Genomic DNA, 10,832 nt, shown 5'->3' on the forward strand with positions numbered 1-10,832 from the left:
GAGACAAGATGGGATTGGATAAAGCCTCCATGCGGACATGAAAGATGAGAGAGCGAGAGAGATGAGCAGGGCACTAAAAAGTATCAGCGCATGGATGTGAGCTAGCCGAGCGGATGTGAGCCAAAGACTAATTGAACCAAAGCAGATTTGGAGTATCAGTGCCGGTTTGTAATATAAACCGACACTCATAGTCGGTATCAGTGCCAGTTCTAAACGGCTGCATCATGGTTCGAACACGAGAGATTAAGAACCGGCAATGATACATTTGTACTACCAGTTCTTGCACAACAGACAGTGATGAGCTACCATCTATGACCGCTTCTGTAGTAGTGGTGCGTGCTTTTTAGGTTGTGGAAAATGTACGCAATCAATTACTTCTTGGGTTGTGGAAAATGTTCTCTTTGTTGCAAAAATGATGTAAGTACTAACACTCAATATTTCTGTTTTATTTTGTTTGTAACTTGAAGCCTTTTTTCGTTACGTCTAATACATTTAATATCTTGTTGCAACCGAGGTGGACAACAGTCAGTTTGTGACAGCATTTGTATTCTGATCTCCTTTTTCTTCTATGTCTTCTATTAATGACTGTCGGAAAACACTTTGCGTTCCTCGGAACTCAGCTCTTCTGCGTGGCGCTTTGGCGAGCATATCGCCGGTGTACCGTGTGCGGCGGTCCGAGAGGGTCCGGTGACCGTGCGCGCATGAGGGTGCCATGTCTGGAGTGTATCCAGCTCGGAAGCCGATTTGGAGTCCAGAGTAGCTACACAATAAAACATATCTAACAAAAGAAAAAGGGAAATGGAAAAGGCTAAAGAAAATCTTATACTTTATTTCATTGTGGTACCAACTGAAAAAAACCCTCGGTACGACAATTAGACTATTACTAGAAAAATGTCATGGCTTTACGCACCTACTGACCCTCATAGGTGAAAGAGATTATCAGGTAGGTTGATACTTTAGAGGAACGAAAAGATCAATTTTACAATGTCTAAATATTGTGCATATTACGGCAAAATATGCATTGACTTTGATTATATTTCAACAAAATAACTATGTGACTTGAAAAGGTTGGAACTTGTTTGAACTTCACTTCTAAAAAATTGGCCATATCTCTGACACGACAACAAACTATTGGTCGACATTCTGATAGTTAGCAAATAAAACTTTTCTCTTAATCACCAGGTTGATAAGAGTAAACATCTTATGTTAAAAATACTATAAGAACTCTGTAACATAATAATTACAATTGAATGTCCAAATCTAAGTAGTATTACTATTGTAATGTGTGTTAGAAGCATCAGAATCTAGACATAAGAGAGATGCAAGTATCAAGTTGTGTACCCGTTGGAAGCCATGACTTCCTGATAGCATCACGTTAGTTTTTCCTTCCAAATCTAGTCATTATTTCGATAATAATTAATGGCTTCTTTTTCCAACAAAACCTCGATGCTTCGCTGCAGCCAGCTCCATCTCAAGTGATGCCAACCTCTTGCCTTGCTGCTTAAAATGTAGAGGGAATATTCATCACTTAATGATTAATACAGCACTAAAATTTGCATATAAAATTAATTTTATATGTTAGGTGCACCGGCTCTAATTTACCACCAAACACTAAACATTTACACTTTGCAAAGCTAGCATTAAACAATTTACAAATTGTAAATTAAAAAGATGATATTTACATAATAATGGAGCAGCAAGGTCAGAATTACCGGCAAGTAACAACCTTCAAGGTATCATCCACTGATATTCCAATTGCCCCTGAATTATACATAAAAAAACATTTATTTGTGTTCTCAACTCACTGGAGAGCAAAAGGGCTTGATCTCAAGTTACCACCTGACCAGTTCGTCTGTCGAGCTTCTTACTCATGCAAACCTGGTTCTGTGCATCCTGCCACAATCTGAAATCTTAAAGTCAACAAAATTTTCCTCTCAGAACATCAAAAGATCCGAACTCAATCATTTTTACAAGCAAACAAAAAGGAGCCCTCTCCTATTACTATGAAAAATTGTCAACCGGATCAAGCAAAGGACTGTCCAAAATTTAAATAATAGAGAAGAAAAAAATACTACATGCATTGACTGTGACATTTTGGGATCCAAAGCTGCACGAGTACACATCAACTACGCAAAAATAAATTGAATCTTTGTCCTGAACTCATGCGAGATCCAAAATTCACCAACAACTGGATCAGAATTTTCCTAGCCAGATCACCCTATGCTTTACAAACGCATACTGCCAGGAAAACTGGTAGTCTTTGCAGTCTTACTACGATGATTCCTGATGCCAATTTGACCAGTTCGTCTGTGGAGCTTGTTATTCATGCAAACCTGGTTCTGTGCATCCTGCCACATGATCAGTGCCGATTTATAAGCTTACGGTTTACCATAACATTAAATGATTCATCTCAAGTATGGGGAAATTGCCAGCAGTTAACCAATCACCCTTTCAGTGCCCAGGCTAGGAATACAACCTACTACTAACCACTCTACCAAATCCTTTACACACCAGTCATATAGATATGTTCTTTTGTGAAATATTGGACCAATCCAATCATACGGATATTTTCCAATAAATAAATAAATAAATATACAGATAGATGGTTGATTTGCTGAATTATTTGAGTAGATTCCCGTAATAACTTAACACCACAGAAAACATAGTGATGTGAGTGACAGAGGAAGCCTTACAGGACGGACTGAACAGGAATCGACTGTTGAAGGAACCGGGGGGGGGGGGGTAGTTGCGACATGACTCACTCTCCTAGAACTAACGAAAAAAGGAAGCAAATCCACAAAGTTAATTATGCAAACATTGCCGTAGAAAGATAAAAATGTGTGTTTTTATTGCTTAGATGCGAGCAATATGTGGGCAAGCTGCTCTGCAAATTGCACTGTGATCTGCATAAAATTTATGGGTTGCTTGTCAAAAGTTGATTTGCGAAGCAAGACAAAAGAGGAAAAGAAGAATATATGCGGTGAATTGTCCTGGCAATCTTCTTTGTGAGCCATAGGCAAATCAAAGCATGAGTTAACCTGCAACAGGAAACATATGGACCTTTTAATATCTAGATTCTTGGAAGATTTTTACCACCAAAGGAATCAGAAACCATGCGGGCAGGGGCATACATACTCATCGGCCAGCAGCGTAGAAGGAGGCCATGGTAGCGAATAAGGCAAGCATCATCCCCAACATAGGCTACTGCACTCATTGAGATCTATTCATCTTGACATTACAACCCTTTATCCCCATCTTCGCATTCTCCACCATCCACATCCTCCAACCTTCCCGTGTTTTGATAAATCTGCATCAACGGAACAAAATTATGCTCATTGTCAGGCTCCAGGTCAAACAACCTCTTTGCGATGATCTATGTAGTCTTGGTGGTGTCGTGCACTGAGCAAGCACACAACAGAGCCCTCAAGACCGTCGAATCACTGATGAAAACGTTCACTTTGACACAAACTCATAAGCCTCTCATTGATCATCCCTGCCTTACATAGCATGTTCACCATGCAGATATAGTGCTCCATGGTAGGCTGAACTCTGTACTCGCTCTCCATCTCGGAGAACGACCTCATGCCACCCTCCACCAACCCTAAATTTGTTGCAGGCAGAGAGCACCTTTGCAAATGTGGCCTCGTCTGGCTGCTCCCCATAGCCTCATTGATCATCCTTGTCTTGTGTAGCATGCTCACCATGCAGATACAATATTCCATGGTAGGTTGAACTCTCTAGCAGAGAGCACCGTGGCAAATGTGGTCTCATATGGCTGCTCCCCAGAGCCCACCATGCATGAGTTGGAACATCATGAGAACCTCGTAATCACTGCGGTGGCTGATCCCTCACTGGCATCAACTCGAACAACAACAAGGCATGGCCAAGCTCATTCTTCTTAGAGTATATTTGTATTAGAGAAGTTGCAACTGGAAGCTCTTACTCGAGCCCGTGGAGAATAACTCAGGTATGAATCTCTAGTCCCCATTTACTATCATCATTAGAAGAAGAAGACACCTAGCCCAGGCCACAGTCCCCATCTCTGAGCATCCTTCTTCGGATCTCCATAGAATACGGCCACAACCCAGGCCGCATGCACCCATCAAGCATGATGTTCCATAAGACAGTGTCCCTTACAGGCATTGCTTCGAACACCCACTGAGCCTTGGGAGTGTCATCGCACTAGATGTACATATCCATAAGTACATCACCCACGAGCATGTCATAGGCGAGACCCACGTGCACAACATCACAATGCATGGCCTAGCCGAGCACAACCGACCTGGCGGCCGCGCAGGCCTCGAGCATGCACATGAAAGTGAAGCAGTCATTCGGGATGTCGTGCTCGCCCATTTGAAGGTAGAGCGCAAGTGTGTCATCGTGGCGGCCGAGGCTAGCGTACCCCGCAACAAGGTAGTTCTAGGGGAAGGCATCCTCTTGAGCGCGTGCAGGAAGCAGGTCAAATAGGTGGTGCGTGTAGGCGACGAGGCCGAGGGAGGTATGGAGGTGGAGGAGGCGGCGGAAGAGCGAAACAGGGTGGAGGCGAGCATGTAAGCAAGGCGGCAGCGCGAGGAGGGGTGGTGCAGGAGTGCAGAGAGGAGGGAGGCAAGGAGGGATAGGGTGATGAGGCGTGGGTGGAACTCAAGGTTGGAGAGGACGCGGTTGAGGGTCTCGGACTACAGTGGGGGATATATTATTTAGCAATTTGAGGGAACCAGTTGGGTCGGTCGATTGATCGCTTGAAGTCTCGGGAAACACGGACAACCAATCAGGAGGTTACATCCCTAGCAGGCTTTAGATATGTAAGATGTTTGATGAAATATGACTAACATGCGCTGTAGTGAGTGATTAACAATGTTGACCTTAGCTACGAGTCCAGCTAAACGCACTTCATTTGAATGCACATGTAGTGTGTAACAATAGAAAATTACCTAGTCTAGATTCATCAGGAAGCTTGTATATCAAATGATCTATTATAAAGCTGCAGAAAGTACGTGTCTATCGTATATATATGGACGTTGGTTTCTGTCGTTTTCATTTAAAGTAACGGAGTAACTAATCAACATGTGAAAAATTGTTGGATGTGATTGGGTCCATTATGCAGCCGCAAGCAAAGTTGCTTGTAAAGTGCTGGTACGCACACAAAATTTCCAAAGGCGCCGCTAAACAGATATAAAGGCATTCACCGGCAACGTTTTAAATACGTATGTACAAAGTCTTACCTTTGGAAAATTTGTCTGTGGCACATCCAAATTTTGTGGTTTTGTGGCTAGGGCATCATAACTCTCTATTTTGCCTACTGGACACTATTAATATGTGATTTTTTTTTCCTCCAAGACACTAGAGGGGAAAAAGACTATTATGGCCCTAGCTTCATTATGCAAAATTTCAGTGAAAAAATCCAACAAAAAATTACATGTATGGAGAACAGAGCATTGCATCATTCTGCAAAATTTCAGGATTGATTGTATTAGATGCATGGAGAAAAAACTACAGGAGGTGAGAAGCTAGAAGGCATAATGGTCTTTTCCCTTCCTCCAGTGTCTTGGAGCCAAAATCACATATTCTCGAGTGTCCTGCACGCAAAATCGAGAGTTAGGGTGCCCTAGCCCCTAACCACACAATTTAGTCAAATTTCCCCTTTTTTCGAGAACACGCCTGGACGTGTTTTTTTATTAAGAGAAAAAGCTGAAATAGAGGTTACAGACAGCCTGTTCCTGTGTATGAGAAAAGGAACTGCTGGATATATGATTGGGCTGTAAAGGCAATAGCAAAACGAGCACATGCTTAAAATAGACTTGCTTTACACAATGGCATAAACAGAATACTGGACGGTATTTCAAACAGAAAAGGAGCATTCGACAAATTTCAAACATCAAATTATATAGGTACAAATAGCTATACTCATAATCATTTGCTTAAGATCATTCCTCTGGTAATTCCTTTTTGAAAGATAGGGAGATTCCTCCTTTGCTAATTTGCACTAGTTTCCTCAGTTGCTCAGATTTGAAGAGAACCCAAGAAACAAGCAAGGCCAGGATATTAGAGCATGCATGCTTAGCAAAAATCAGCCACGAGCATTCGAACTCTCATGCGCTTCATCTACTCGGCTACTCCCTGTGCTGCTCAACGTGAGGCCACGTGCTGGGCGAAGATGCAGCGGTCGACGTCGATGTCGACGGCTGGCCGGACGTCATCGGCGAGCTCCGGACTAGCTGCTGCGTCGAGAAGTCCAGAACCTGCACCGACGACGGCTGCGAAGGTGGCATTGAGAACGCCGGCGCCATGTGATCAGTTATGCCGGCCATGGGGTTGCCGCTGCTCCCGCCCTGCAGCAGTTCCGCGTACCGCATCAGGTCGGGGAACGGCGCGACGGTCGTCGGGCGCTGCGGCACATGCGCCGATAATGGAAGCGGCTGGGGGACACCGGGAGTGACGAGGAAGGCGCCCTGGCCAGTGCGGCCCCGGACGCGCTCGGGGAAGTTGACCTTGGCCTTGGCGCCCTTGAACCGGAGCGCGGCGTCGTCGTAGGCGGCGGCGGCGGCCTCCGCTGTGTCGAAGGTGCCGAGCCAGACGCGCGCCGCCTTGCGGGGGTCCCGGATCTCCGCCGCCCACTTGCCCCACGGCCGCTGCCGCACGCCACGGTAGTGGTGCTGCCTCGTCACCGTACCTGCACGCGCGCGCGCACGTTAACGCTACTCGCTACATATACATCTGTGTAACGAGGATCGTACATGATTTTATTCGTGTTTTGGGACGAATTAGTGCTCAGAGAGTAGAGGGTACTGATATATAGAAACATGCATGGTCGGCGATGTCGTTTTCCTTTTAGTAACTTGGCACGTATTCTAAAAACAAATATACTGGAAATAGCCTAGCAGTTTGCACTACAGCTAAAATGGGAGCGAAACGTGCTTCCTAAATGTAGCCAATCTCTTGAGCTTCGTGAACCAACCAAATCACCTAAAAGCTTAACATAACTAAAGGATGGTGGGCATGGGCAATAGTATACTTCAACGTAATCAAATATTTTGATGATGTAATAAATCGATTGACCAGCAAAACAGCCGTTGGACATGATGAATGATTAAGATTACAATTATTAAGATTACAATTATCATACACGCTAGTCATGAAAACGTCGATGGTTACACTACTACAGAACAGATCATAAGTAGTGTCTCATCAGTGTCGATTTGAACGTAACCTGTATTGTTGGCATATCAGTGCCAGTTCTTAAACTCCCACGCGTGAACCACGATTGAGGCATCAAGAACCGGCACTGATAGTCACTATCAGTGTCAGTTTTTGGCTGGAACCAGCACTGATACTTCAGTGCCGATTTCAGCCATGAACCGGTACTGATAGTACCTATCAGTGCCAGTTCTTGGTGCTCAATTATTACTCACACGTGGGAGTTTAAGAACTAGTACAGATAGTCACTATCAGTGCCAGTTGGAACTAGAATCGACACTGATAGTCACTATCAGTACCGGTTAGAACTAGAACAAGCATTGATGCATGTGTTATATTTATATCCAATACTTAGCGCTCTCCTCGTTTGCTCCATTCAGCCTGACGCCGCTCGTCCTCCCTGACCACCGCCTCCTCTCCGTCCGCAGCTTCTTCATTGCACGTCAGCTCATCGCCTCCTCGTCCTCGTCCTCATCATGCGTCGGCTCGCTGCCTCCACCTCCTCATCGTGCGCCGACCGCCGCCTCCTCATCCTCTTCGTGCGTCGGCCTATCGCCGCCGCCTCCTCCTCATCGCGCGCCAACCACCGCCTCCTCAACCTCGTCAAGCGTCGGCCCACCATCGCCTCCTCATCCTCATCGCGCACCGATCGTTGCCTCCTCATCCTCGTCATGCGTTAGCCCGCCGCCTCCTCCTCGTCCTCATCATGCGCTAGCCCACTGCCGCCTCCTTGTCGCCTCCTTGATGTGCCCATGGCGAGCAGCAGCGGCAGAGGAGGTGGAGGGCGTAGATTCGGGTGACAACGCTCGTACTCCCGGCTTCTAGACCATCAACGACGTATCCTCTTCCCACCCGGAAGGGCCACGAAATACCTAGGTTAGTTCTCAAATTCAAGTTAGTAAATTATAGTTAGCCAATTTAGGTCCTGAAATTATATATTTATTTTAGTTCAAAATATGTTGGCTTATTATTAGATGTGTATTTCATGATATTAGATGTGTATCGCTATATCAGTGTTTTAGATGTTACCATCACTTCCCAGTGAGTAACTGGTTTTGTACTTGTTCTGTAATTGATGACTTGACATAATTACGAGATTATCCATATGTGCTGATTGATATGGCATTGACATTTTTTCTCTGATCATGTAGATGTACATATGACTTGTCTTAGGTGCATCTGCATGCTCAGAGATGAAAATCCCTTTACTATAAATTATAAGAAGATCAGTTAATATTGCAGTTTGCAGCTAACAAATTTAGAAACTAACATGCCAATTGATGTAGATACTTCCTTATCTACAATGGCTACATGACATTATTGCGGACTTTGGTGGCACATCACCTGTGGTAACAATCACATTGTGATAACAATAAAATGAAGATCACTATCTCTTTTAGTATTGCTTTTTCTAAAGAAGGATATATCACTTTAACAGCATCAAGCTCTGAAACAAACTAAAGACTTATGGCTGAAAGATCTGTTGTTCATGCGCTTCTACAATCGGTTAACCTGAAACTTGGATACATATTTTTAGACTACAGCTATTTTAAATTGAAAGCACTTGAACAAAATAAAGATGTGCTTGCAATGACTCCTAGGCTCTCGCTGTTACATGCAGCTGAAACGGTTGATGACATAAACCTATAGTTTGTAGTTAGGATTATTTCAATAATATTAAAATTTTCCACTATATTGTTACTCTTTGTCTATAGGATTTTTACTGGAACACTCGGATATAGATGGATCATAGCTTGACTTTAATCTTACGTTTTCTTGCCTAGCAGTGAGAGTACACATTACTTGGTCCTCAATGCAGGAAGGTCCAGGAAGGAAAGTACCAGTCACACCTTAAGTTTTAGTGTGATAGTAACATATTTGTTATTTACGGGTCCAATGGAACTTCCGTTTGAAGCAACAACGAGTGCGCTCATTTATGCGTTGAATCATTTTGATGTAATATTTGGAGTTGAAATTTTAGATATCAACTATGCATGTAATGGTATTTAATGTAATTTAGAAATGCTTGTAGTTTGAATTAATGTATTAAGTGTTTATTGTGACTTAAACATTAGAAGAATGGATGCATGTACATGTGATGCATTTTGGATTGTGCAATTTTTTTTGCTGCCGAATATCTATCAGTACCAGTTCTATTTTAGAATCGACACTGATAATCTATTATCAGTGCCGGTTCGTGGTTGAAACCGATACTGATAGTGATTTTCAGTGCCGGTTTCATACCCGACACTGATAGTTAGTAACTATCGGTGCCGAGTAATCGGTGTCGATTCAAAACTCGTCACTGATGGTGATTTTGAACTGACACTAATGAGGTATTCTGCAGTAGTGTTAACACACAACGGCTTGCCGATGAGGTTAGGATTTGGGGTTCGAGAGGGCCCTAGGCTTAGAGTTGGGGCAGTGGCAGTACCGAAACCGTGGGTGGTGGGTGATACTGGGGTGCGGGACGCAAAGCGATGGCCCCTCACCACCATGTTAGGGAGGCAGAGGTCGCGGATCCAGCAAGAGCGCCATCAAAAACAAGAGGAGGAAGGCTGGGTGAGGAAACAAGGTGAGAAAGAGCCGTGACAAGGCTCTGCTCAGAAAAAAGGAGGGGGCAATGGCGGATCCAAGGGAAGGGTGTAAGGGGTTCAAGCCCCTTTTCCTCGTGCACTTGTCAGCTCTCCTTTAATTTTTAGGTTTGGATGCGAAAGAGAAATAAGAAGAGAAAAAGATGAAAGGAGGGAGGAGGAAGAAAAAAGTAAGCCCCTATTTTGTGACTCTGGATCTGCCACTAGAAGTACTCGACGAGGAAGACACTTGCCGGTGGTTGGATAGCCATTCAACAGTCGACCGGAATTTAGCATCTATCCAGTTAAAGAAGAGAGATATATATGAATTGATCTATCCGATTCCGATCCATGTATGGACCCAGCTTGCTAATTTATTGATCGATGATCTGGTAGCTATAGCAGCAAGGAGTAGCTGATCCATGCAGCAGATAATAGTTTAGTAGTACTACTGTATTAGTACTGTAGTACGTACCTGCTTGCACCTCCACGGCCTGGCCTCCAGCAGCGGCAGCAGCAGCAGCTGGTGCCCCTGCCGGCGGCGCCTGCTGCTGAGGAGATCCAGCATCCGCAGCGGCGAGGTGCCCCGCAGTATGATGCGATGAGGGGGCGGAGGAGGTGCCCGTGCCGGCGCCGACGTTGTAGTGCACTCCTTGCTGCTCGGCCTGCGCGTGGTACGACGACGCCGGCGCAGGCCAGTAGTGTTCATCGTCACCCGCACGGCCACGGCCACCCCCTCCGAGTGCTATCTGCTGCCGCCGCCGCCGCCGCCGCGAGAAGTGCCGCTCTTGACTCGGCAACGATGCCAGCGACGGCGTCGCCGATCGAGCCTCCTCCGTCGTCTGGCTCAGGCAGGGGTCGCTTGCCGCCATGCCTCCGATGCTCCACCTTCGATCACTATGCTTCTTCGCTTGGATTTTGGTTTTGACCACCTTGCGTATTTGACTGACCTAGTTGGGAGCTAGGAGATGGACTGATGGAGTTATTAGTTGGGTCTAAGCTAAGATGGTGGCCGTCATACGGAAGAGAGGTTTGCTTTGTGACGCATCGATGTGCTGAAAAGGT

At 45.0% G+C, this 10,832-nt stretch overlaps 1 protein-coding gene and 1 pseudogene across 1 annotated transcript; both read right to left on the minus strand.

Moving 5' to 3' along the window:
- Nucleotides 1-3,235: 3,235 nt before the first annotated feature.
- LOC133923057 (pentatricopeptide repeat-containing protein At4g25270, chloroplastic-like) lies at nucleotides 3,236-6,102 on the minus strand (annotated as a pseudogene).
- On the minus strand, nucleotides 5,769-10,832 carry LOC133922080 (ethylene-responsive transcription factor ERF110-like). Its single transcript, XM_062367243.1, has 2 exons — nucleotides 10,243-10,832; nucleotides 5,769-6,670 (listed from the first exon to the last, which is right to left on the minus strand). The coding sequence occupies exons 1-2, from the start codon at nucleotides 10,637-10,639 to the stop codon at nucleotides 6,111-6,113; spliced, it is 957 nt and encodes a 318-aa protein (XP_062223227.1). The 5' UTR covers nucleotides 10,640-10,832; the 3' UTR covers nucleotides 5,769-6,110.

Source organism: Phragmites australis, chromosome 6 (assembly GCF_958298935.1).
Source record: "Phragmites australis chromosome 6, lpPhrAust1.1, whole genome shotgun sequence".
NCBI classification, from domain to species: Eukaryota; Viridiplantae; Streptophyta; class Magnoliopsida; order Poales; family Poaceae; genus Phragmites; species Phragmites australis.

Coding starts and splice junctions, on each gene's coding strand:
- LOC133922080 (XM_062367243.1), bottom strand. CDS start 10,639: ATGGCGGCAAGCGACCCCTGCCTGAGCCAGACGACGGAGGAGGCTCGA. Junction 6,671..10,242: donor GGCCGTGGAGGTGCAAGCAG/GTACGTACTACA, acceptor GCGCGCGTGCAG/GTACGGTGACGAGGCAGCAC.